Source organism: Hakea prostrata, chromosome 7 (assembly GCF_041222555.1).
Source record: "Hakea prostrata isolate BN-2017 chromosome 7, UWA_Hpros_2, whole genome shotgun sequence".
Classification (NCBI taxonomy): domain Eukaryota; kingdom Viridiplantae; phylum Streptophyta; class Magnoliopsida; order Proteales; family Proteaceae; genus Hakea; species Hakea prostrata.
The window spans coordinates 10,360,481-10,388,320 of NC_142606.1; the positions used below are offsets into that span (position 1 = coordinate 10,360,481).

Here is a 27,840-nt window from a genome sequence, read left to right on the forward strand (position 1 = left end):
AAGATAGAAAATTATACTTCGAAATGGTTTGCCAAAAATCGGGAAAATTTCTCCTTTTAATTGGCAACTATCAAAACTGCAGAATGTCGAACAATACTCTTCTATAACATTCAAAGCATTTTATTTTGCGTTTTTTTTTATATATTTTTTGGTCAATTTTGATTGAAGTAAAATAAGGTCATGCAACATTTTGCCTAAGTATTGAGAATATTATTAGAAATGATCAGGGTCAAATCCATAACCTTTCACTACCTAGTAAGAGTCTTTACCACTCTACCAACTTTGCACTCTACCCATAATCTGATTATTGAGTTTGATTGCCTTGACTCGATCAACCAGATCAATGACTCTTCAAGACCTTCTATGGATATTGAAACTATTTGCTAAGGATATCCTTAACCTAAAACTCTTCTTTGATTGTTTTTATTTGCAATCCATTTGAAGGAACTCTAACCTTGTGGTTGATTCTTTGTTCTAGTTAGTCCTTTCAATTGAGCTCTCGATTGTTGGCATGTAACCAATCCTCTTTTTCCATCTTTGGAAGGAGAATGTCTTGTGTTGTATTAGTTCTTCCTCTGAATTAATTTATCTCTTACTAAAAGAAGTTGCAAAAGGATAATTTAAAAAAAAAAAAAATTACAAATTGCACGCTTTGATGGGGCTTAAACTCTAGGTTGCACACTTTAGTGCCATAAATTACAGATTGTTCAGTCTAAAAATTACAAGTTGCACATTCATAATATTCCATCTAAGATTTTGTTAATTCATGTGTGAAATGTCCATATTACCATCAATAAAATCAAATAACATAAATATCCTTTTTAAATCCCTCTCATATCCAACACTTTAGGTGGATGACCCATCTTCTACTACACCTTATCGAAATTACCGAAAGCACTTGCCGGAAAATCTCTCTCCTGCCGAAAAATCTAGTCGTCTATAGTTTCTTACTATTTGTGAGAGGCAAACTAGATTTCAGAATTTAAATTCTCATTGCTAAGAAGCTACCAACTACTGCTGCCTTATTGTCCAATCGTGTGAGATTAAAACGAGGCACATGCCACACATCTCATAATCCTTAGTTCCCGCATCTCTACCAATGTCATTTAGGTATCTCTCTCTTGTCTCTTTGTCTCTAGTCTTTACTCCCTGTGCGGAAGATTATATTTCAATTTCGCAAGTTCAATTTTCTTCATTAATTTTGCCATATTATGCATAAAAGTACATGGAATACTTTAATTAATTATAAATGCCAGTAAAGTCTTAATCATGCCTGTCTTTTATTTCTTGTTCGATCTCTTTTTTTTTATGGTGGTTATTCACTTATTCATCTTCATCTTCCATGGCGTCGTTCGGAATGCAAGGATTCGTTTAATCCACAGGCGAAAATTGGTTATGTTCCGTTCCTTCACTAGAATACGATGACACATTGTGTTTTCCGTTTTGTCGAGGATGGAGGTCGCAATAAGCTAGGGTTTCGGGGATGAAGAGCTTAGATCAATTTAAATTGTTAGTAAGACCTAGCAATGGCGGTGGTAGAGCCGCAAGCAATGCGAAAGGAGGCTTTGCTCCTCATAGGCATAGGCTGCTCTTCTTGGGCGCTCTTCATTAACCTCGCGATGGCTGCAACGTTTTGCAAGCTTGATACTTTCTACTAGCAATGAAAATTTAAAATTCTGAAGTCTATTTTGCCTCTCACAATGGAACCTACAAATAGAGAGGATCGCAAATAAAGAGGAACCATAGGAGAGAGATTTTTCAGCATGGAAAACAACCCTATTGAAACAACCCTCATGCAGAAAACAACAACTCCATGCATCCACCCTAGTCATTCCCTCAGCTTGGATTCTTGCAACTACAAAGAGAGTCATTACTCATTAGGCAGCAATGTTCCAGTGGATTGAGAAATCTGCAGTGGATTAGACTTGTTATAGCTGATTCACTTGATTAATCCAGTAAGAGATTACCTTAATCAAGTGCGAGGGGTAAGACTTAAGATGCGTATGTACGCTACACATGAGATCATGTCATGATGAGGTTGAAGATCCAACTGAGGATGGGAACATCTTGTGTGATTTACAAATCACAATGCACTCACATAAGGCTGTTAAAGAACACTTAAAATTGGCCATTCAAAAAGTAATGAAATGATGGTTTTGATTCTCGGCATTGAAAAAGAAATCTTTATTTTGCACTACAAAACTGGTTTGGTTGTGATTTAAATCATAAAACCACAAGTATCCATTACAAAATGCAAGTGTGAGGGGTTGGAAAGACTTGAAAACATCATCGCTTGCTACTTGTCGCTAACTACTCTTACCAAAAAAAAAAAATACTTGGCACTAACTACACACAGTTGCCTTTCCTGATAAACACTTTCATGTAAAACGTTGAAAACTCTTATATATACTACCATTTGGTCATTAGTAAAATAACACCCCCTCTATCCCAAAAAAAAAACCCCAATTCAAGTTTATCTTAATTGATGGTGAGAGCCACAATACAGATATACTGGCGACACATTAGTTGAAATCTTCCTTATCATCATGCTGGTCTTGTGCCCCTAATGTCTTTGGTTCTTCAGTGTTGACTTCATCACCAAGTTCTCTTTTATTTCGAAGCAATTTAAGTACGCCTTCAAGTGCAACTTTAGGATTTTCACTCATCATAAGTTCCTCAGCAATTGTTGCAGGGGTGACCTTCACTTTCTCAATGAGCTCTTCAATCTCTTGAAATAGTGCATGTTCTTGAATTTGTAAATAATTAGAGGCTAGAAATCTAAACCCAGAAGGTGTACAAAATGTCATATGAATATGTACGTCTATGCGACCAGGACGAAGCAATGCAGGGTCCAATCGATCTTTGTGATTGGTTGTGAACACAATGATTCGCTCGTCTCCAACACTCGACCATAAACCATCAGCAAAATTTAATAACCCTGATAGAGTCACTTGCTGCAAAATCAATTCAAAAACATATATATATGAAAAGGGTAAAAAATAATATGTGCTGTGTGTTAAGAGAAAGTAATTGCGAGGGTCGTGGGGAACAGGGAAGAGATACCAACCTGCTGACCGTTGCCCTCTGAAAACCTGTTCGGTTGTGCGGCGGCTCTGGCGTTGGCTCGCCGATCTTGCAACTCAATCGCGCAATCGATGTCTTCAACGACGAGAATGGAACGATTTGCTGTTGAAAGCAACAATCTCCTCAAATCATGGTTGCCGTAAAGATCAGTAAGTTCCAAATCATAGATATCGAACTTGAGATAATTGGCTATGGCTGCGATCAAGCTTGATTTGCCGGTTCCAGGTGGACCATGCAAGAGATAACCTCGTTTCCAAGCCTTTCCAACTCTCCTATAGAATTCTCTTCTCTGAATAAATCTGTCCAGATCTTCCATTAGCGTTCGCTTGAGCTCCACATCCATTGCCAGTGTTTCAAAAGTTGCAGGGTGATCAAAATTAACGGAGCTCCAAATATCTGCCAAATTATTATGGTACATACGTTCGGATTTCAATGTGAAAATCTTTAGAGGCTTATTCTCCTCTTTCATGGCTTTCAATTGGTTGAGTATGTGAGGCAAGTAAGAATCGAACACCATGTCTTTATGCTTCTTGTGAAAGTCGAACTCGAACGAACGAACCTCAGAGCGATAGGTTGAAGTGAAATCACGCATGTTGTGGGGAATTTTGGATTCCATTTGCCTACTAGTCGATCTCCACTTGAATTGAATTCCATTGAAGGCATCAACAATCTCTTCGTTCTTTCCAGGTACGATCTTGATGTTCTTCTCCTTAACAGATTTGCTTATTCTCATGGTTTGGCCATTGGTGGGCGACACCTTGTTCCGTAAATAAATCTCAACAGCTTGATAGATTTCATTGGTGGTTAGGTCATCGGATTCATCAATGACGATGGTTAGCTTAGATGTAAGATTGTTGATCAGTTTCCGGATACGAGAACTGATGAAATTCTGGACCTCAGGAGGTACGAAGTCTCGCACTAACGAACGAAAGATCATACGTGAGGCTACAACAGAAGTAGCCATGGGTAGAAGGCTATTGGCAATAGCAGCCATGGGTAGAAAGTTGGCAACGGAAAACATGTTGGTAGATGTTGCTGCGTAATCCTGCTCGTCCAATCGACCAGATGTACCTACAAGAATCTGCCTCGGGTCAAGTATCTCCTCCACGATCTAGTTAGAGATCTCTCCTATCAGAATTAACAAGAATTCAACAAACAATAAGAATAACAATTGTCCTTGTTCTATTCAGTGTACTTTTCTCTTTTGCCTACTTGCCTTTTTATAGGGTTCTTTGAATTTTCCAGTATTTGAATCTGTCTCAAATTAAAACCTTAGTTAGACTCCCATGTAGACTCTAATTGCTTAGTCCATCTTCAACTTATTAAAGTTAAATCGAACCTCTTCTTCGATCAGGAGTCTTTTATAAGATGAGTATTGCCAACGTATTATTTAGAATAGTTTGAAACCGATCATAACCTAGTCGTTAACTTGGTCAGACCGAAAGGGGATTCACATCCTCATAGGATTGTGCCATGTGGCATTTAAGTAATCCAAAGGTTACCTAACAAACTAGAGTTTAAATAAAATTCAAATTTATGGGTGGGTTTAAATAAAATTCAATTCAAATTTAGTTTAAATTAGATAACCGTTGGATTACTTGAATCCGATGGTTGTCAGCTTTGTGTGAGGATTTATTTATATTTTCTTGTAGACTCCTACACTGAGTAGATTCTTAACCAAAAACCCAAAAAAAAAAAAGGAAGAATTATTCTTCGCACTTCCTTGGTACTCAGATTTTAGGGATTTGAGTGTTAGCAGATTTACTTTCCATGATGTTTTAGGATTCCTCGCACAGGGAAGTTTTGATTTATTTTGTATTTAATAAGTAAAAAAAAAATATTATGAATACTAATTTTCTATTTTGAAATACATTGTGGACGAGTTTTAAAGGACTTCAAACAGTTAGGAATCAAATTTCTGAATAAAAAATAATATATGAAGAATTTGTAATTTGGAAGTAAATAAAATAAAATAAAATATGGTAAATATCACTTACCTTCCCCCTTAGCTGATCAAATAATACTTAGACCCCCTCTTAGTTGGATAATGTTAGTTGCCTCTCCTCTTAACTAGCAAATATATCAAACGCCTCCCCTCTATTAACTTTATCGATTAAATTTAACTTTTGCCGTTAAATATTTTTCTAAAACTCCAAACTATCTTTGGCTGAATACATTCTTTTTAGTTTAAACCCTAATTTATTGTACCTAATAGTTAAAATATTAAATTACCTTCTTTTAAAATAATTGTTAAAAATCAAAATATCATAGTTAAAAGTATTTGATATATTTGCTAGGTAAGAGGGGAAGTAAGTGACATTATTCAACTAAGAGGTGGTCTAAGTACTATTTGTTCAATTAAAAAGGGAGATAAGTGATATTTACCTAATAAAATAAGTAAACATCCAACTCCAGGAACACAGTAAATTTTTAATGTGAAAAATCTTTCATAGCGCCTAGTGCCTAGCTAGACAATACTTTCACTTTATGATAAATAATGAGTTTACAAATAATATTGTTTTTTAAATTTTTAACCAATTCTTCAACATATCATAACCTCGAAAGAGAAAACAAATTCTTGGAAAAAAAACTAAACAAGAATGTAATCGAAAGCCTCTACCATGTTCAACTAAAACAAACAGAAACTTGAATATTATCTCAAAACCATCCACACAAATAACGTAAGAAATTATAAGAAAAAGGTAAAGTTGAAAGTCACTTTTCTCTTTCCAAAAAGAAAAGTATTCAATAAGTTTTCACTTTTAGTACTTCACCTTCACTATAGAATGGAGCAGTTTTCTTTTTTTTTTTTTTTTTTTTGATAAGGAATAGAGCAGGTGAACTTTGAAGAAATGTCACTCATATATCAACATGCTTGCCAACCAATTATCGATATCTGCTGCCATGACTTACGGTTTTTTGTTTTTTTTAATAGTAATACCCAATTACTGTTAAGAGATCTAAATAGACAACTGATGGGCAAGGTTTAAAGTATCGGTATCGAGTATCGTATCGGTCAAGTGATTTTAAGAGACATATCGTCTTGTATCGAGTATTGTATCACTCTGACCAATGTATTTTAGTGTAATTCAATGGAGAGACGTAGCGAGATGTATCGTATCGGTTGGGTCAAATATGGATACGTATCGGCTAGTATCCGGTATCATGAGATACTTGATTATTTAGCAGCTTCACACATGTTAGGGGTTGCTTCCGTTCTCGCAGGGTGCTATGGTGCGGTTTTTATTGCAAACTTTGCTGTCCACTACCGGAGAAATGACGAATTTTTTTTAAAATATCTGACAAAATTCGCCCCTAAGTCGTCAGGCTCGTCAGTTGCAGATTCATAATAAATAGAGAAAAATGGCTGAATGAGATATAGGAAGGTATAGCAAAGATCAAATAATGGGTTTGAGTTTTCAAAAAATGTTATAATTATTGATCATGTGAGATAAAAGGCACATGATTTAAAACTGAAGTTACACAAGCTAGTGAGTCCCACTAATAACACTACTTTCCACCCCGTGAAAGCCGAGTCGGGATCATCTCCCCATCAGGGAAGCACAGAGTGCTCCCCGACGGCTTTGCAACCACATTGTAGTGGGGCCCACAGGTGAAAAATAATAAAACATTTTTAAAAAAGTCATGAATTTCACTTGTGGGCTCCATTGCAATATGTGGTTGCTAAGTCATCAGGGAGCTGTGCTCCCTCGGGGAGATGATCCCAACTCATGAAAGCCACCATAAAAAATACATGCACATTTACATGTGATATCATACCTTTGAAACCACACCTTATAGAATGCACATATCTAAGTAAATTTTAAAAACATATCGCCGGCTTTGTGTAAATCTCGTTTTCGGAGGGGTTTTCAATTTGGTAAGTAGCGAACCGGCAAAATATCACCATTTTTCGCCGATATTACATACCATGGTTGGTGCATCTAGAACAGTAGAAATGCTACTATCTATCCATATTCCCCAAATTATGTTCCAATTCTCTTTTCAGGTATTCGAAATTCATTATCATTGTGTACAGTCAAGTGTGGATACAACTGATCCTTTCTACTATTGACTTAATTCAAGGGGAGCAAAAAGGGTTGTTCCATCTCTACACTAACGAAGCTTGGGACAAAGAGGATGTCAAGGGAGATCGTGGATGTCTTTTGTGGGATCACCAAGGTATACTCATAGCTACCCAAGCATTGCCTTGTAGGGGACTTTGGGTGATAAGGGAGGAACTTGAAGCTATGAGGATGGCATCATCTAAGCTAGATCAATGGGAGTGGACAACTTGCTCATCTCTTTAGATTGCTAGTCAACAATTACAGGACTTCTCTGGCAGCCTTCATCTAGATTGGGCATGTGCTAGTCTTGTTAAGGAAACTTTGAATTATGGTTCCAATTTTATTACTTTGAATTTTTTTTGTCAAACAATAAATTAGATAAAGAGCAGCGATAATCTATCGAACCTCGCTCTGATACCACTTGTTAGAGATAATGGATGTATAACTATGAACAGAGAAGAACACAAGCAAAGCACATAAGGAAAATTTAACATGGTTCGGCAAAACCCTGCCTACGTCCACCAGAGAGAAAAGGAGTTCTACTTTTTCCACGCCAAACTCAGCTTTTCAACTTTTTTTTTTTTCCCCAAACGAATGTAATGATCATTACATCAACCACTTTAAGGAAAAAAGAAAATTATCATTATTCTTTCATTTGGTCATATTATTCAAATACATCTTTTTTCAAATTTCATCTTACTAGTGGACAACACTAGTTGAGATCTTCCTTATCATCATGCTTGTTTTCTGCCCCTTTCTTCAGTTCTTCGGTTTTGACTTCATTGTCAATTTCTTTTTTGCTTCGAAGCAATTCAAGTGTACCTTCAAGTGCAACATTAGGATTTTCACTCTTCATAAGTTCCTCAGCAATTGTTGCAGGGGTGACCTTCACTTTCCCGATGAGCTCCTCAATCTCTTGAAATATTACATGTTCTTGAATTTGTAAATAATTAGAGGCTAGAAGTCTAAATCCACATGGCGTGCAAAATGTCATATGAACATGTACATCCATGCGACCAGGACGAAGCAATGCAGGGTCCAATCGGTCTTTGTGATTGGTTGTAAACACAATGATTCGCTCGTCTCCACAACTCGACCATAAACCATCAGTAAAATTTAATAACCCGGATAGAGTCACTTGCTGCAAAATCAACCCAAAAATAAATCTACATGAAAAATGGAGAAATGTTTTATTTTTTTAAATTAAAAAACAGAGATGTGGATTATGCTAGGCTATTGGCTTTAACATGGTGACGCTTGCAGTGCCATTGTTGGATGTACACCACGTGAATTCTATTAAATCCTAGCCTTTCAAAATCCCATGCATACATATATAAGACCAATTTAAGCAAGAAAAAAGTTTTATTTTTAAACAAACCGAATCGGGTTTTGAGTAGCTGATATCTAATGGAATTGACTTGGGGAAATTGTAGAGGTGTGAATCCGGCTAGGCAACAGGCACAGCCACATCAGGGAGATTAGCCAAGCAGGATTCCTAAGATTTGGCATCATGGAAACTTTGATAATCCAGATCTATTTAATAAACTAGTAAATCTGTGGTGTGTGTTATAAGAAGTTACAGTGAGCGTCGTGGAGAACAGGGAAGAGACACCAACCTGACCGTTGCCCTCAAAAAACCTGTGCGGTTGTGCGGCCGCTCTGGCCTTGGCTAGGCGATCTTGCAATTCAACCGTGCAATCGATGTCTTCAACAACAAGAATAGAACGATTTGCTGTTGCAAGCAGCAATCTTCTCAACTCTGAGTTGCAGCGAAGGTCAGTAAGTTCCAAATCGTAGATATCGAAGTTGAGGTAATTGGCCATGGCAGCAATCAAACTTGATTTTCCTGTTCCAGGTGGACCATACAAGAGATAGCCTCGTTTCCAAGCCTTTCCGACTCTCCTATAGAATTCTCTTCTCTGAACAAATCTCTCCAGATCTTCCATTATCGTTCTCTTGAGCTCCACGTCCATCGCCAATGTTTCAAAAGTTGCAGGATGATCCAAATTCACAGAGCTCCAAGTATCTGCCAAATTATGGTACATACGTTCGTATTTCATGGTGAAGATCTTCAGAGTCTTGTTATTCTCTTTCATGGCTTTCGATTGCTTGAATATGTAAGGCAGGTAAGAATCGAACACCACCTCTTTATACTTCTTGTGGAAGTCGAGCTCAAATGATCGAACCTCAGATCGAAATGTTGAATTGAGATCACGCGGGTTGTGGACATTTTTGGATTCGATTTGCCTACAAATCAATCTCCATTTGAATTGAATTCCATCGAAGGTGTCAATAATCTCTTCGTTCCTTCCCATGGCGATCTTGATGTTCTTTTCCTTATCCGATTTGCTAATTCTCATGGTTCGGCGATTGGTGGGCGAGACCTTGTGGCCTAAATAGATCTCAACAGCTTCATAGATTTGATTGTTGGTAAGTTCATCGAATTCTTCAATGACGACTGTTTGTTGAGATGAGAGATTGTTGATCAGTTTCCAGACACCAGAGAAGACGTAATTTTGGAGCTCAGGAGGTAGGAAGTCTCGCACTATCGTCCGAAAAAGCATAGCTGATGCTGCAACAGAAGCAGCCATGGGTAGAAGAGTTTTGGTAATGGAAACCATGTTGGTAGTGCAGGTGGAGAAAGACGAGTAAGACATCTATCCTTCTTGAACGTTTTGGCTCTTTGCGTTTGATTATAGTGGTTGCTTTATATAGAGAAGTGAAATTCTTCTAAGGATTTAGGGTTTAAAAATGTTACTTCAAGCATTAAAATTCTGTCAAATAGTTGCAGGTAATTTTGTCAAATCATGGTGAAATTTTCACTATTTTGTGTTTATTTCGTTTGTATTCTCCTGGGTGTTTGCATATCTGTTTTGGACCATTCAAGAATCTTTGTTTCTTGGACTCAGGTCCGTATAATAATAAAATGAATGTTGACTTCGGAAGTCCACTTACAAAACCCGTGATGTTCTTAGAGAACTTCTTCATAATATCAAGAATGACCAGACAGGTTGATATGGAAAATGACGGTAGACCATTAAATTTGTAAGACTATGCCACGTACTTTACTGCCATTGGTTGCATGATGGAATACTGTAGTGTACCTCACCAGTAGCAGACCTGCGTGGGAGGCACCATTTTTGTGTGGTTAGGTGTTTTTGAGTACACATTGACTCTTTGTATCCATTAGAAGAGCGTAAAGAAGGGGATGGTGGAAAATGACTTAACAAGTCTATACATAAAGTTTAAGATTCAATTTTCCAAAGTTTTTGAACCACCAATTACGTTTTCCTGTTACCAAAAAGAAAATTTACTTTTTCGTTTTTTTGAATTATCATCTAGACTGGGGTGTCTTCGACATGAAATTGCTCTAATCGTGCATAATTAATGCACAGGACTGTCTTGCGGCCGTTGGATGGTGGCCACAACCATTCATTATATCTCTTTTGTACTTAGGTGACTTTAGGTTATGTTTTGGTTCCACAATTATCTTGAATTGGCTTCAGAATGATGTTTCTAAAGAATCACGATTCTGTAAAATTAGGTTATGTAATATCATATTTGTAATAAATAAATAAAAATTTTGATTACCTTGATTCTAATAAGCGAATATGTCTGAAAAATCATGTGGTTACCTTCAGAACCCTGATTCTGATAAGTGAATCTATCTGAAAAACCATTTGATTATCATGATATTAACAAGTGAATCTATCTAAAAAACTATTAGATTACCCTCATTATGTCTGGACTTAACTTGAATCTCTTGTGAAAAACTATTTGGTTACCACATGAGTCGATTTAACCTGTTGTTGGATTCAACTTGAATCACTTGAAAAACTATTTGGTTATCCCATAAGTGGATTTAACCTATTAGTAAGATTAATGTCAAATGTTCTTCATTTTATTGACTACTTAGTAGATTAAAGTGATGATAAGAACATTGTTAATTTCTTCTACCATTTTATTTGTTTAAACTAGTTATTGTTGAATAATAAAGTAAACTCTAATAGTGTAGACATAGAGCATGGTCCACATGCAAAAGAGTCTCTCTCTCTCTACCCCAAGTCTTAAAACCTTTAATTTTCATTAATGATTGTGACATTAAGTAAAGTTACTATATTTTCTAAGGCTAAATGTCCCAACTTCCATCTCCTGGGAGAAAATTGGAGCGACTTTAACATGGGTTTGCTATGGAAGTAGTTGGAGACCTTGGACCAAATCAAGGAGACATTGGCTATTCCTATATGCAGCCCACCTAAGTCTTCATTTTTCAAAGAGTCTTTGTCACTCTAGTATCTATCTCCTTATGAGATTTTAAGACTTAAGGTGAAGGGGGAAAGAGAGAGAGAATCCCAAGACTAAGGTAGAGAGAAGGAAAGGGGAGAGAGAGCGAGAGAGAGATTAAATAACAAAGGGAGATATTATGAGATAGTTATTGTTGAATAATAAAGTAAACTCTAATAGTGTAGACATAGAGCATTGTCGAAATGCAAAAGACTCTCTCTACTCCAAGTCTTAAAACCTCTATTTTCATTAATGATTGTGACATTAAGTAAAGTTACTATATTTTCCAAGGCTAAATGTCCCAACTTCTATCTCATTGGAGAAAATTGAAGGGACTTTAACATGGGTTTGTTGTGGAAGAAGTTGGAGAACTTGGACCAAATCAAGAAGACGTTGGTTCTTCCTATATCCACCCCACCTAAGTCTTCATTTTTCAAAGAGTCTTTGTCACTCTAATATTGTCTCCTTATGAGATTTTAAGGCTTAAGGTGAGGGGGGAAAGAGAGAGAGAGAGAGACTTAAGACTTAAGACTAATAAGGTATAGAGAAGGCGAGGGCACAGAGAGGGGAGAGAGCAGAGAGAGATTAAATAACAAAGGGAGATATTGTGGAAAATAAATGAGAAACAGTAGAAAGGTTGGATTTTATTCTTGAATTGAATGGTAATGCATTCAACATAGAAGCTATTACAGTAATTAAAGGATATTTCCAGTTCACAAAAATGCCTAATTTGGCCAGTTGAATTCAATCCAGATCATTTTTTCTCTTCCTAATTTTACATTACAGTCAGTGTTACAACTTTCAATAGTAGTATATGGTGGCCCTCCCTGCTTTTGTCTTATTTTCATCAACATAGAAGTTGTTACAACCACCATTAATGTGCATCAAATGCTTGATTGGATACTGTTTTCCACCATTTTCTGCCCTTGAAATGTCTGGACCATTGGATCGATTTGGTGAAAGCAGATCCTGAATTGTCTCATTATATATCTCCAACATTGAGGCCTACAAAGAAGAAAATTAATTATGAACTTGCTAGAGAGTATATACTAACAAAAAGAGTTTACAAGTAATTATTCAACCTGCATTTTGTACTTCCATGTTGTTGCTTCAAAAATCTAATTGTGGGTCAAATGGTTCACTACCAGACCAGTCTTGGTTCCAAAGAAATAATGAAAATTTAAAATTTAAAGTTACAACTTAGAAGCTACCATAAAGTATTGTGAACTGACAAATGATGGTTTCTAAATATATACTGATACATTGACTTCATTCCCAAAGTGAGGGTCAGCATCAAATCTCATTTTGCTATCATTCCAGCCTAGTCCACTTTGTTTCTGCAAATCACAAAGTGCACGGAGCCTAGTATTCCAGATATGAAAATAGTTGCGGCGTTGTTCCCAATCATAATGTTTGTCATACATTTCATGTATCCTTTTACTAACCTCCACCCAATGTTCTTTCTTTAGACCATTGTCTCCACTTCTACCATTGCTATGAATTTCTAAGAAGAACTCCAATAGACACAGAGAGATTTCTATTGGCCATGAGACAATGTCCTTCTCTTGCGACTGTGATGCATTTCTAGGGTCCATATGGTACAAATAAAATTGAGTGACAAAGTACATATATATATGCTGTTATGATACAATGCTAGCACCAAAATCCATACTTTAATTTGATTATATACAAGAAAAATAATACCACATAATTAAGAAACAACCAAACGGTTGAGTATATATGACAAGAAAACAGTTCTTAAAGTAACAAAATACATCCATTTCTAGAGCACAAATCCCTAACCAAGCCTAACAACTATAAAAAGGATTACACAACACACAAGAAATTTTCCAATTTATAATAGTTTAAATATGCCCATATCTTGAAGTAAATATTGCAAGGCTTAAATTCATTGAACATGAGATCCTTTAATTTATTGTTATCTCTTTAAATATTGCAACGCTTCAGTGATTAAGAACTTTTTAGTGCGATGCACTGAACCGAGTCGTTCATCCTCCTAGACAGTCAATGGTTTTTTACGGTTGGTTCAAAGATGGCTTGGGTCCAATTATGAACCGGTATCACTATCATCATCTTCTGACTTGGAATTTGGAAACAAATCACTGCTCGGACTTCAACCTCAACTGTTTCTGAGTGGAAGGGTATTGTCCGTAATGGGCCTGATTATGGACTTAACCATCACTTTCATCATGGGCCTAATGTATAGCTTCGGCCCGTTAATGATATTTGTTTATTTGAGGATATGGCTCAAGCTGGACTTTTGTTCTGGAATATTCTCTAAAGCGTTTCTACGTTCTACCAAAAAGAAAAGAAAAGAAAAAACCCTTCTTCTACTATCATCATCATGTCAAATTTGTTTTTTGTTTTTTTTTCGCAAAAGAAAGGGAAATTCATTAAAAGCAGAAGTAACAGTTACATGGATCTGAAGAATGGCATCCCAGTCGAATCACTGGCCAAGATTTGGGGAAAGGGAAATTGACTCCAGGGTAATTGTAATGACAAAATTCTGAGCAATGATGTGAAAATTATTGTTTTCGCTTTCCTACGATGGTAAGATGAATCCTTTTGGGTCTTTGATGGCTACTTGATTCTTTTTTTTATTTTGAACTGGGTATTTGATTCCAACGTCAAATTTAATCACCACTGGTTGACAATTTGCCAGGTGGAGTTACTGGGCTCTTCTACGATGTTTGCGAGCTTAGGAGGTTCTGGTTCAGTGATTCTCTTATCCAAATTCGAAGGCCTAAGTTACAAGCTTAGATGGGATTCTCTCAACATTTCTTATCCTACACTTACTACTGCTTAAAATGCGCACCCTGAGGCCCTGCCTCTCCTACTCATCTTTCCAATCTCAACAAATTCCCTTCAGACGTAGTTTCCTTCTTTCTCCTTGTTCTTCCTTTTTCTTCTTAGACTTCAAACCCAAGCGTTTTCATGTCTTCAAGCCACGCTCATCTCTCAAAGAAACCAAGAAACAGACCCTTCAGAAGACTACTGGCATTCCACAGAGTTTAAGAAGGTTTGGTAGTCCAAAGAACGATGGAAATGACCCTGACGAAGGCATTGACAAGATTTCTGGAGAGGGAGATTTCGGTTTGGAAGGAGAAACTGCGGCTAAAGGTTCCCTTCTGGCTGGTCTTTTGCTTGTTGGTTTTGTTGGCGGATTCGGGATAGTTGGCTATACATACAAAGACCAGCTCAATGCAATCTTGATGCAGCTCACCGGTTTTATTGAAGGTAATCTTGTCAGAAACAACTCGCAATTGTCCGAGAATTCCGTATTCGCTGCTTTCAGCCTTAACTTTCTGGTGTTCATCTGGGATTTGTTTTTTCCAATGACGAAATGGGTTTGTCTCGCTTATGCTGTATTTGGTTCCGTAGCTAGATCTTAGGGCTTGACATTATACATGCTCCGTTGATTTTGATTGAATTTGTAACCGCTAAATAAGGAATCGGAAGTTGTTAGTTTCTGATTTCCAAATGGGTTTTTCAATAATTGCCCGATCCTTGAGTTGAGGAAGGACTCGGCATTTTGCTGTGCCTGATAGTCTTGGTTCCTATCCCATTAAGGATGCTTCTTGATCTATAGTGTGATCAGCACTCAGATTAACATTGAGATTCTCTATGTTTGGACTTTTAGTTATTTGTTATCTTCTTGCCATGAAGAAAGAATATTGTGCTGGTGAAATGTCTAGGAGAATGCAGATAGTATCTGTTGTAGGTTTGGGATTGTTTCCAATCCACTCTACCTGGGTTTCTGGACCATGTGAAAGTGGAACATATTTGTGTTAAGGCCCTGTTAGTGGCTGTAGGGTTGGTATTTTCCGTCGCTTAAAGGGTTGCCTGACATAACTAAGTAATACTCTAAATAGCATAATAGAAGACAGAATTAACTAGCTTAATGGGTAGAAAATGAAAATAATCCAACCAAACACTGCCAAGATAATCTGGAACTTCAAATTATAGCAATAGGACACTTGAAGAACTGTGAGACACAAGAAAGAAAGCTTTCTCTCATGTCTTAGATACCACAAATTGTAATTGAATCGGCACCAATTTAACATGATCTCAGCTTCTTGCCCTTTTGCATGCTTCAATGAATGTGGGTAGGCTGTGATAGAGGAAGCCACATTTACATCACCACTGAAGTTTCAGGCCGATGGACATCTCTAACATGACAAAACAGACATGACAAGACATGCTTCAAAATTATAAACAGTCCATACCCTTAAAATGTAACAAATGCACTAATTGGGCTTTAGTGGTTTGTGCTGTAACTTTCACAACTTTGGACAAGCTTTCAACCTGTATACATGCTAATTTTGGCTTGAAACTTGATCAATGAGGTGGGTGCAGGATCTTCTATTACATAAATGTAGCTGATTTGACATCAGTGACAGTGGTGGCAATTTATTAACCATCCTGACACTTATCAGGGACCTGGACTTGTGCTTAACTCATAACTCTAAGTAGAACATGTACTCTCAAGATGCTACTACAAAATATTAATAATAAAGCCCAAACAAAAGCTCTGCAACTTAGATGTAGAGAAGTCTTGTTTGAAAATGAAAACTAAAAATTGAAAAGAATAGGGTCTCAACTAGGAACTGAATTTGATTTTGTAGGGAGAACTTGAAATGTTACCTCCCTCTCTCTCTCTCGTCTTTTCTTTTTGGGCCTTCTCTTAAGGTTCAGGATCTATTGGTCTTGAAATACTTGAGAGAAAACATAAAGTAGACTTTGGGTTGATAACCAATTTTCTATTTATAAAAGCAAAAGCTTATTGTCACTAAAAATCTTGCTAACCTCACTGACACTGACTGTAATGCAGAGTCTTAACATGGCTTAACCACTTAAACAAACAAAGACAAAAAGTAATAGAAAATTCCATTCCTTATAAGCTACAAAATTCAAGGCTTATGTAAATTCCGCTTATTACATACTAACCCATGAATAATAAACAAATTATTATGCAGCCCTAAAGTCAGTTGGACTTCTATCATCTTTTTACACTTGGTCTGGTGCAAAGACCATGGGATGACATAACTTGGTCTCCTGTGTGCTGCAAATGAAGTAGCATTACTCTTTTTCATGGGGTTTTCTGTTTCTCCAACTTCTATAATTGTTCTCTAGTTTTGAATTATCTATCATGCTGCAATAGTTACTTTATAAGCTCATAGATAGTCTCTGTGAACAGGTTATGGCACAGCAGGTTATGCTTTATTTGTTGCTGTTTATGCTGGATTGGAGGTACACATTTGTCTTCTTCTTCAAATATTTGGGTTGAAGCCTTTTCAGCAATCAACCATAGAATTTTGAGAGAATCCACCCCCCATTCTAGATGCTTAATACAACAAGCATTGCCCGACTCCGAACGGCTCTTCCTAGACTAAGAATGGTTGGAAGCCAACATTACTTACCTTGAGTTTACTTACTATTACTTAGCCAATCCATGCTGACTCAAAAAGTTGGTTTGATTTGCGTTAACTGCTTTGCCACTAAACCTCTACTAGCTTGCTCACCTATTTGTAGAGCAATATCCTAAGGGTTCTTTAAATCCATAATGTTGGTAGAGGTTTTTGGTTATATTCTTAGATATTTGGTTCGAATTGGATTATAGCTGAGAATCATCATTGTTTTGTTTGCTCTAACTTTGAATAGTTCACACTGTCTTAGGTCCTTGCAATTCCAGCTATCCCCTTAACCATGTCTGCCGGTCTTCTTTTCGGGACTGTTACCGGAACTATCATTGTCTCTATCAGTGGAACGGTAATATGTTTACCATCTAATTTGAGACAAAATCTTTTTAGCAGTTAAGAGGCACTTATGCTAGTGCTATTATGTTTTCAGGTGGCAGCAACTGTAGCTTTTCTCATTGCCAGATATTTTGCTCGTGAACGCATACTTAAATTGGTTGAAGGAAATAAGAAATTTCTAGCCATTGACAAAGCAATTGGAGAAAATGGTTTCCGGGTTGTCACACTTCTTCGTTTGAGCCCTTTGCTGCCTTTTTCTCTAGGAAACTACCTGTATGGATTAACATCTGTGAAGCTTGTTCCATATGTGTTGGGCAGGTTAGTTTCTTGATCATCCAAATATTTTCTTGCAGTCTCTGTTACTTGGATTCTTGCTCTAGTAATCATGTGAGACCTTAATGACCTTGATGGGCTGGCTGTTGGCTGACTTGGAACCTGATGTCATTTTGGGTTATTATGGTATCTAACATATAGTAGTAACTTGGTCAAATCCAGTGCAAAGTTCAGAGAGTTTTGGCAAAATTATCCTTCCTTAGGCATTCAACATTAAGGTATTTATCCAAGGGATAATGCCTGGCTACCCGGCATACTAGAAAACAATAACGAAAAACAAACAAGAAAACAATATAATGTGACTGAGGCTAGCAATTTAGCCAAATCATATTCCACCCATATCCTAGAGAGCCTTAGTTCTCTTGCCTTTTCCAGACTTGTTGGAATTCCTGGAAACTTCCACCTCATAGCTTGTACATATTCCGAAATGTACTTGGAATGAAACCATTACACTAGCTTTCTCATCTCGAATCACTCCACCAGCACCCCCATTATCTGGGTTACCTATGGAGCTTCCATCAGAGTTCACCTTGTAACACCCTGTCAGTAGTGGATCCAAAAAACCTCCTCTGGTTTAATTCACCTTTTTTGCCGGATGTCCAAGCCCATCCTCCTTCCAATGATCAGCTCCCCTTGATCCATAACTCTTGTTAATATTACTTCCTTTAAATGCGCCTCTTGCAGAATATTGTGTGACAGAACCTCTTGCCATGTTGCTGCCCCTTCAAATCTGCATTCATTTCTTTCCACCCAGACTGAATGAGTGACTATAATGAAGCATCCCAGACCCTTTTGCCTTGTTGCCTTGGCATTAGTGTCTGAAATAACGAAGTTCTGACAGAATGAACTTTCATTTTTAAAATAAAGAAAAATAAAAAATAAAAAAGAAAGAAAGGAGAATAGATAACTAGATTAGTTTTTTATTCAAAGCAATAAATATACAGTAGAAGCAGTATGCAACCACTACCATGTGAGAACAACCCCAATGAAACGCTATAAGTGGCCAGACCGTAGGATTAATTTCCATAAACAAATTCTTGTATACTCCTCCTCCATGCTTTTAAGTGGGTATGCGCGCTTTTCTCGCAAAAGTTTTGTTTTTTTCTTCTATGCCCTTGGCTTTGCACTGTGTAGCTAACTTCTTATATTTCGTTTTATGAGTTGGAACTCAACTCGGACATAGGATGGAAATAATCTATGAATGAAATTTTATGTAGACCTTCAGACCAACCAATCTGTATTGGGCTGGCAGCCATTTAGGCTGATCCACGGATCTTTAGCTGATCTTCTGCAAATATTGGCTGGTATCTGGCTGGATTTGCAGTGCATATCTTGCTTCTGATACCACTTTCTGACTTTCTGGACGTGCATGTTCATATTCAACCATGAACTTCTGGATGCAGTTGGCTGGGAATGCTGCCAGGAACGTGGGCTTATGTCAGTGCTGGAGCATTTGGCAGAGCAGTCATTGTGAGTTATAAAATTTCTCTTACTGTTAATAATATTGTTATGTTGTCAAGGCGTCTAGAAGGGAAGGGGGGCAGCTTCTCGGCATACAAGAGAGAAATAGAGGACCTAAACTGCAGAATATCTGGACAGATGAGATCCTTCAAAAAGCTAGTAAAAATTTTTTTGGAAGACCAGATCCCAGACAATAGATAAAAAAGGAAATTTCTCTATAATACTTTGTCAAGAGAAAACAATAAATTCGATAATATATGAGTTCACGTTCAAAATACTCTCACCAGTTCGTGAACTAATACTTTCAAATGTGCCATACCTCAACTGGTCTCCAGTTACTCTTCATAGCAATGAAATAAAAGTGAAACACCCTAGAAATCATGCTTGTTATTCCCTACTCCCCTAACTTGATACCGTGTGACAAAATCAAACTGAAATAACCAGGATCAGATGAGAAGAAGAAATGGGGAGGAGGATAGAAAATGCAAGAGAAGAAAACAAGCTCGAATATAAGACACAATTATACATGTACCCCTGATTCATATGCTAATACATTTAATGGTCTTGCCAGCACTAATAAATCATTGTTCCCAAATTACCATTAATGGTAGTAGTAAGTGCGAGAATCTCAACAGTCCCCCCCAAACTGGGACATATCCAAGGTAAACTTGGAACAACAATGAGAGAAATCGGACTTGCATGATAAATCTTTTGTAGAAGCCAGCCTGCAACCATTATAAACTTGCAGCAAATAATATAACTTCTTTTTTTTTTTTTGGGTAACATACTAAAGCAAATAATATAACCACAGAAATAACTTCCTTCCAGTTGCAGCACCTACAAAAATATTAGCCACTGGCACCAACAATGTAGAAAAACCTCCACGAAGAAAAAACCCAGATAATGACAAAAGATATAGGTGGAAAAAAATGTCAACCGTAGCCAGATAATAGCAGCAGTAGAAGATGAAAATATTGATCCAGACCAAAAGTCTGAAATAACAACAGCAGGAGCAAATGCACAGAGAAGGGTAGTAGAACTGCAGAAGGGTATGAATGAATCATATTGAAGACAAATAGCCTCCAACATGGGAACAGTCAAATAATATTTATGAGGAAGAGACAAAATCCTCACCAAGATGGCACTCATAATTGTCACCAGGATAAGTAATATCCAACAACGAGAGATTAGAGAAACAAATCTCCAATTATGGGGACACAAAATATTCACAGCGAGGATACAAGCTGGAAGAATTATGCAATCTCTTACTAAACTTCCTAAAATAATAATCTAAAAACAATCAAAGAAATAATTAATTTAGAAAGAATATAATACTCCTTAATCCTAACTTACAGCCTGGTTGGGACTTGGGACCTGCGTATACTGAAAGCTGTCAAAAGTAAATTTTAAAATAACATAATCTCTTACTAGCTCCGATGGACCCGAATATATCTTCTATAACCTATATGCTTATTAGTGTAACAGAAATAAGACCCAATTATGGTCTTATGAAAGACTTATTCCATCAATAAACCCAAAAAAGATATCCAAGCCCCGTCAAACCCATCTTTGGGGCCAGAATAAAGTTTCTAAACCCAAGTAACACACTCCCCCCCCCCTGGGTCCAAAAAAAAAAAACGGAAGAAGAAAAAGGGGTGATGAATTCATACTTTGATGGAATAAGTTCTAATGCATTAACTGCCTCATCTACAAAGTCCAGTGGAGGTTAGTTCAGTATTGGAGATTTTAAGTCTACTGCTTCCTAAGGTAAAATAAGTTTCACTCAGACTGCTTGAGATTCTTGATTTTCATGATTTGTCAGCAAGAAGAATCTGATGTTGGACTACCAGGCGGTAACAATCAGTTACTGACACTTGGACTGGGACTCCTGGTGACAGCAGTGGCAGCAGCTTATGTAACTAAGCTTGCCCAAGTAAGTCCATGCATTGATTTCCCTTTTTATAGAAGTTTCATTAATCATCAGTTTCCTGATGGTAATTTCCAAGCTATCATTGTATGAGAACCTGAGTTGCATCTATAATGTTTGGGATTGTTACTGTATGTATGGCAGTCATTCTTGTTTTCTAAGGAAAACTGATTGATTGATTGTACCATAGAGAATATTGGGCCCAATTTTCATTAGTTTCCTAATGGTGATTTCTGAGGTATCAGCACTTGAATTGTATGTATGGTGTTTGGGATCCCTACTGTACATATGGCACTCATTCTTATTCTTAAGAGTTAAGACAAAAATAAATAAATAAATAACTTACCCTTAACTCTTAAGACAAACTGCTCAGTTGATTCTACCAGGGTGAATGCTGGGTCCAAGTGCAAGAATATAACAATGATATTGGTCAATAAAAGACTAGAATTGCCATTGGCCACATCATCTAGGAAAGACATGTGATGTTGCGCACAGGTTTTCCTGACAGTCAAGTGAATTGTTAGGTCCAGATCACTGAGCATGTGGACCAGTCTAATATGAAGAAACCCTAGTTTTGTTAACACTACATTGTTAGCATCCATCATTTAGTATCCTTGAAAAAAGTAGATAGCATTCTCTGCCTCTTTCATTATTACTATTTTACATCTACTATGTAGATTTTTTTTCCCCATGGAATTTAGCTAAATCAACATTACATGACCCAATCAAAATTACTTTGACATGCTGCTATTTTTATGAATTGGCAAATGACAATCGAATTCATGATTACAATGAGAGGAAAATATGCAAGGTTAAAGTAAGTAAGTAACTAACATACAAGTGATGGAGAACTGAAAAGCACCATAGCGCAGAAATGCAGCCTATGCAGGCAAAGCAACTCACCATTATATGTACACCCTTTTGGAGACTTTTTCAAAGACGGAGCTGTATATCTTTGAAGTAGGTCTCCATTTGTACGGGACATGCTACATTGAAGGACTGAATGAGTTCTGAACAGCTTGACTTCGCTTGGGAAAAAACAATTTTGTATGGCATGAGGAATCACCAGTCATTGGGGGTTTACTAACTCAGTGTCCATGGTTCAACCACTGGCGAAACTGGATATGTGATGGATTGACATGTTTTAACTGGGGTTCAAACTCATGATTAGTAAAGGTGTTATTCAAAAATATTTAATGCTTTATATACCTGATTGTTTTTTATTAAGAGCGTTGAGTCCCTATAACTCGCGTGCATTCATTATTGTTCAAAGCATCATTGAGTATAGATACCTTAGCCTTCAGTTTTGTTTGTCTGATATTTCATTACTAATAATGTCTACTGCTTTCACTGTTCTATGACGGTTAACATACTAGGGTTATTGACTGATCATGTTTGGTTACTTGTGGTGCAGGATGCTGTAAAAGATATCGAGTAAAAACTAGTTCTCATGGAACAACATATAATTTAGATGTAAATTTCACAGGCGCATCAGTGCCATGTAATTAATTAATTGAAGTTCATAAAGAATTCGATTTTGTAGTGTATTTTCTATGTGGTGCATTTCTCTTTTTGGTAAATCTCTGGGCAACAGAGATTGTTATGAGTTATGACCTTACACATATTGCCTCTCAAGAAAATGGTGCTCTTCATGATAACTTTCAGTCCCAATACCATGCATTTGCATTTTTTGACAGTCTTTCAAGTCGGATTCCACAACTAATAGCTTCTAAGAAGATGGCGTGTAGCCTTTTTTTTTTTTTTTTTTTTTTTGAAGTTCTTCACTGAGCAACATAACTTCTCCAATCTTAATGGCGTTGAGGCTATCAGCATGTTGATGCCTGGCTGGTTGGACTTCCTCGTTGTTGCCAGCTTCAACTGAAGAAAAAGCTTCTTCCTCCCAAAAAATATTTTTGGTGAGCATGGCAGCGGAACATGGTGTTTTCAGAGGGTGAATATTTACTTTATAGTAGGAAACAGTGGGTGGGTCTATTTTATCTATACTTTTTCCTGGTTTAGTACAGCGATGTAATTTGAATGACTTTCATTATGATGTTTGCATTTTAGCAAAACAAACTAAACATATTTATCGTATTTCTAATAATCGAAGTGATACTCTCCCTTTTCAGTTATTCATCCTCATGTTTGGGGACCTTCCTGCTGTCTTCCTCTGACTTGATTAAGATCTGCATCTGCAAGCACAGCATCTACAACAAGAGAAACTGGAACTCTTGCTGCTAATCCTATGCATAGTTTCCTTAAACAAGAGTTTTGGTAAAACAAAATAGTTGATGCTATAACATATCAACATAGCTCAACTCGGGATTTTTGGAAAAGAGGTTCCCTGGTTTAAGTTCTTCCAGTTCATCAATTTTTGGTTTGTTTCGCCTCTGAAATAGAAGCAGAAGTCTCTTAAGTTTCAGTGAATAAACTGATTTAGGTCACAGCATTAATAATTTTCGGCTGCCTTCTCAAATGAACTATGTTGCAAAGCTTGCAATTTCATTTCAATGGATCACAATAATTTCAGAAGGGTCCAGGGAACAGGAATTCACAGCAGAAAGGATGCATCATTGCAGGCCAACGGCCTTCTGGAGAAGCAGGAACTGCAGTTTACTGTCTGAAGAAAATCAAAATTTTAAGCGATTGTTATTGAGAACTACATTGGTTGATTATCACAATGACTAGCTAATCAAAATCTGCAGAAAAACAAAGACCAACTGCCTCCATCTAATACTAATCAGGTTTCTATACAGAACTTCTGCCATTAACGTTCTCAGAGTCCGGGCAAAGTTAAGATGGCCTTGGACCCTACACGCAACCGAAATTTTTAACCTGACCTAACAGTAATCCAATTTTCCGATGATTGGAGATCGAATTCTCTGTGCTGCCTTCTCGACGTTCTGTGTCTTCCACTACTTGATCTTGTAAAAAATGGAATCCTGCTCTTGAGCTCTTTCTTTATTGGAGAGACCGACTCATCTGACCCATAATCCTCTTCATATGACCCGTCATCTAAGACACTTGTCGGGGAACAAGCATCTTTCTTGCACGAACACTGCATTTCTAAATCCCCGGTGATAAATGGATGATGGAGTAGTTCTTCACATGACCACCTCATTTTTGGGTTCCTCTGCAAACATTTGGCCAAGAAATCCAACCCTAGATTGGAAAATTTGCTTGGTAACTCTGGAATCTCATTGCTGCACGCAATGTTGTAAACTGCAGCCACTGGATTCAAGTGCATATCACCCCATGGAGGTCTCCCAGTTGCCATTTCGACGATGGTGCATCCCAAGGACCAAATATCTGAAGCAACGTCCAATCCCTCATTTCTCAAAACTTCTGGTGCCATCCATAATGGTGTCCCACCAATAGGTCCCAAGGAATTCTTTGGACCATTGTCAAGTTTTGAAGAGTTCTGCTTCTTTGCACACCCAAAGTCTGCTAATTTGATGTTTCCTGATGAACCCAAGAGCACATTCTTGCACTTGACATCACCATGGACAATTCCGCACCTATGTAAATATGCAAGGCCCTGGAGGATGTCTCGGGTGTATGAACGAATCACAGTCTCATCTAGAGCACCACCGAATTTCTCAACAACATTGGACAAGCTTCCTCCAGCCATGAATTCTAGCAAGAGGTTAAGCTTTCTCTCCCCATTTGCCTCTGTGGAGAAATCCTTCCCAAGGCACTTGATGACATAAGGAGAATTAAGGCTTTCTAATATGTTGGCTTCATTCTCCAGAGATTTGAAACCTGCTGCGGATGAGGCGGATTTGACAACAAAAAGCTCACCAGTGAATTTGTTCATGGCCAGATTGACAACACCGAATGAACCCGACCCAACTGCATTTCCCTTCACCCATTCTGTTTTCATAGGACAAGTGCTTGAACACTTCCCTGCCATTTCCTTTTCTTACGAAAATAGAGGAAAATGGATGGAAACCCCTATTGTCAATCTTGAATTGGGTGAATAAGCCCCAGCTCAGAAATGCAGTTTGGCCCTATCAAATGCATACAGATTTCCAGCTTAGCGGGTAAAAGAACCTGGGATTGAAGCAAGTAGACAAAATGACAGATCAGGAACAGAGTAAATGGTTGTTGATCAATGGAGGAAAGATAAAAAATTAAAAAAAAAACAATCTTTACGAACACAAGGAGTAGCAGTTATTTTTATCTCATTCTTATTTGTTTCATTTACAAGAAAAAGGTAAATTACCGAAATCTTAGACGTCGCTTGTATAATCCTGAAAGAGAGACGTGAAGGACGGTTTCCAATGGTTTGGAAAGCCGCCTTCAGCGACTGATCCCCGGAATCCCTTGTCTGCAAGTGTGTTTGTTGTTCTTCCCAGTCCGTTGAAATGTATTGAATAATTGAATAAGCAATAGGAATATGGAAGAATTGGATCATAAATAAAGAGAGAAAATGGATAATACCGTTGGTGCTCCTAATTTATTGGGGATAGATTTCAGTTTTCTTGGGTATCGGTTGTTTGAATATCTACAAATTAGGGTTTGATGCTGAACTGCCACGTGGAGCACTGGTTTGTGGTTACGGTCATGCGTTTCGGTTTAAATGGACGGTAAGGTAGTTAGGATTGGCAGTTATTGGCCTGACGGTTATGAATTGTCATTGGTCTATAATAGGGTCACTTTGGTCATCCACAATTGGTATTTTGTTTTTTCCCAGTTCCAACCTCTTCGTCCACTTCCTTTTTTTCTTTTTTTTTTTTTTTGCAGAAACTTTAAGTCTAAATTTACATCTATGTAAATAAAATTTTCTTTTAAATTTTACCTTAAAAGAAAAATTACTTTAAAACTTTTCAAAAGTCTAAAAATTATACATATAAGTCAATGAAAAATATACCATCAAAGGGTTATTCAGTTGATAATGACCAACATCTCTTAGTGAACAAGTCATGTGTCTTGGATGAAGATTAATTTATTTATTTATTTATTTTTATGAATGAATAATATATGTTATAACATAAAAACAAAAACATTGTCTTTAAGAGGAAGACCAAAAAGACCCTAGGAGATGATAATGAATCTACTATTTGGGGTATCATTAACAGGGATGGGGATAAACTAACAATATAAAATAAACATTAAAATTGATGGCATTTCAAATCATATCTAAATAGCGGGATTTGGAAGTCCTTCTCTTGAAATTACGCTCCCACCAAAAATGATGAATGGAGGCACAAAAAATTAGCTTACCAATCCGATCACAAATTGAAAAGTTTGAGAAGTTTCGCACCATCCACGACCAATCACAAGCAAACTTAAAGGAACTCCTCGAATGAGGCCATATGGAAGCTAGGGATTTTCTCTAAGATTGATCTGTAAAAGAGGCAAGAGAATAAGAGATGCTCAAGGTTCTCTGGGCCGTTCCAACAAATGATGCAGTTGGAGTTTACTGGGATATGTCAGCTAATAAGGAATGAATGGGTGGAAATGGCAAGGTTTAGAGCTCTTCAAATAGTGAAGGAATGGCGAGGTATGCAACATTTGAACTAGACTAGGGGGACCCAGGGGGGTTAGGGCTATGGGCACGAAGGATATTCTAGGTTGAAAGGGTGGAGAAGGTTTTGGTGGGAGAAGGGAACAAAACTATGAGATCATGAGAGGATCTAGCAAGACTTGAGTCAAAAGGGGAAGGGGGAAGGGGTGAAGGGTTCTAGGAACCATTGGTAATGAAGGCTGACAAGGGAATGCTTTTGGGGATGAAGAATTTATGAGTGGTCATTCTCTTTTCCAACAATCACGTATAGAGTATATGTGAGGTCCCATTTGTAGCCAACATCTAAGGAATTGGGATCTATAACTAGACTACATATAGAATATGCACATTTGAAACCTTTATAATTATGCTCTCCTAATACATTTCTACTATGCATTTATGAAATAGCCCAAATTTGATCCACCTTATTAGTACCTAGAGACAGACAATCTAATCCACCTTCTAAGTACTTAGAAATAGGTGGTGGCCCCATCATAAATCCTAAACCTTAAACCATAAATGTCTTAGTCAAGAGGCCATGGACTCAACTCTCCTTTAAGTATTTGTAGTATGTAATATCTCTTACTCTGTAGATTTGCTTTTAGCAAAAAACGGAAACACTTTTATGCAGAGGTAATAAAACCAATGAAGTGTTGGGTTTAAGCTATGTCCCTCCAAACCTCTCCCCTTCCCATCCCCTGGGCCCATGGCCCTAGTCACTGTGATTGGCATGATGATGAAAATAAGAAGAAAGATATCCGCCTCCCCCTAATATTAATAAGGAATTTCATTGGACCCGTAGGTTTGATCAAAGACATTTATAATTTTTAAAAATTATACTTTGCATTTATCTCTCAAGTGGTATCCAAAAGGACCATCTAATAACACATCATAACTTTTTTGACCAAAATGTGTTTATTGTGCAATGGTCAAGATTGCACAATGTATGCTCATTTTGATCCAATGATTTATATTAGAAAGGCAAACTATAGTTGCAATTATAGTATTTATTTTATATTCAAGGATTTTAAAATGTCAAATTTACAAAATTATGCCCTTGATTGAAATTCGATGAATGAAAATTTGCCATTTTCATTATGCAAGAAAACTTTAGTTTGAAGAATACACATAAAAAGATATTTCAAAATAAATTCGATTAGTTTCGTTGGACATAACCATGGGCATAATTTTGTAAAATTGAAATATTAAGACTCTAGAATACAGAGTAAAAAATATATAGTTACTACTATAGTTTGCCTTTTTAATATAAATAGTTGGATTGAAAACTATAGCACAAAGAGTATTTTAGTTGGAAAAATTATGAAATAAATACTTATTCAGTATTGAGGAGACAAATGCAAAATTACACTATTTTTAAAAGTATTATTTCATAAAATA

General features: G+C 37.1%; 3 protein-coding genes and 1 pseudogene across 4 annotated transcripts; 1 reads left to right on the forward strand and 3 right to left on the reverse strand.

Annotated features, from left to right (window-relative positions):
- Window positions 1-2,522: 2,522 nt before the first annotated feature.
- Window positions 2,523-4,078, reverse strand: LOC149009655 (protein HYPER-SENSITIVITY-RELATED 4 pseudogene; annotated as a pseudogene).
- Window positions 4,079-7,664: 3,586 nt separating this feature from the next.
- On the reverse strand, window positions 7,665-9,808 carry LOC149009656 (AAA-ATPase At3g50940-like). The gene is made up of 2 exons (XM_089163577.1): window positions 8,768-9,808; window positions 7,665-8,292 (listed from the first exon to the last, which is right to left on the reverse strand). The coding sequence occupies exons 1-2, from the start codon at window positions 9,806-9,808 to the stop codon at window positions 7,864-7,866; spliced, it is 1,470 nt and encodes a 489-aa protein (XP_089019703.1). The 3' UTR covers window positions 7,665-7,863.
- A 4,020-nt stretch (window positions 9,809-13,828) lies between these two features.
- LOC149009657 (SNARE associated Golgi protein family) lies at window positions 13,829-22,480 on the forward strand. 2 transcript variants are annotated; one of them, XM_089161438.1, is made up of 8 exons: window positions 13,829-14,006; window positions 14,119-14,693; window positions 16,654-16,706; window positions 17,133-17,225; window positions 17,307-17,530; window positions 18,949-19,015; window positions 20,829-20,939; window positions 22,348-22,480. In XM_089161438.1, the coding sequence occupies exons 2-8, from the start codon at window positions 14,264-14,266 to the stop codon at window positions 22,369-22,371; spliced, it is 1,002 nt and encodes a 333-aa protein (XP_089017564.1). In that variant the 5' UTR covers window positions 13,829-14,006; window positions 14,119-14,263; the 3' UTR covers window positions 22,372-22,480. The 2 variants fall into 2 exon arrangements, with proteins under 2 accessions (XP_089017564.1, XP_089017565.1); XM_089161439.1 differs by lacking the exon at window positions 13,829-14,006 and having other exon boundaries at window positions 14,075-14,693.
- An 866-nt stretch (window positions 22,481-23,346) lies between these two features.
- On the reverse strand, window positions 23,347-25,392 carry LOC149009658 (mitogen-activated protein kinase kinase kinase 17-like). The gene is made up of 2 exons (XM_089161437.1): window positions 25,159-25,392; window positions 23,347-24,986 (listed from the first exon to the last, which is right to left on the reverse strand). Exon 2 carries the CDS (start codon window positions 24,844-24,846, stop codon window positions 23,764-23,766), a length of 1,083 nt encoding a protein of 360 aa, XP_089017563.1. The 5' UTR covers window positions 24,847-24,986; window positions 25,159-25,392; the 3' UTR covers window positions 23,347-23,763.
- Window positions 25,393-27,840: the final 2,448 nt, after the last annotated feature.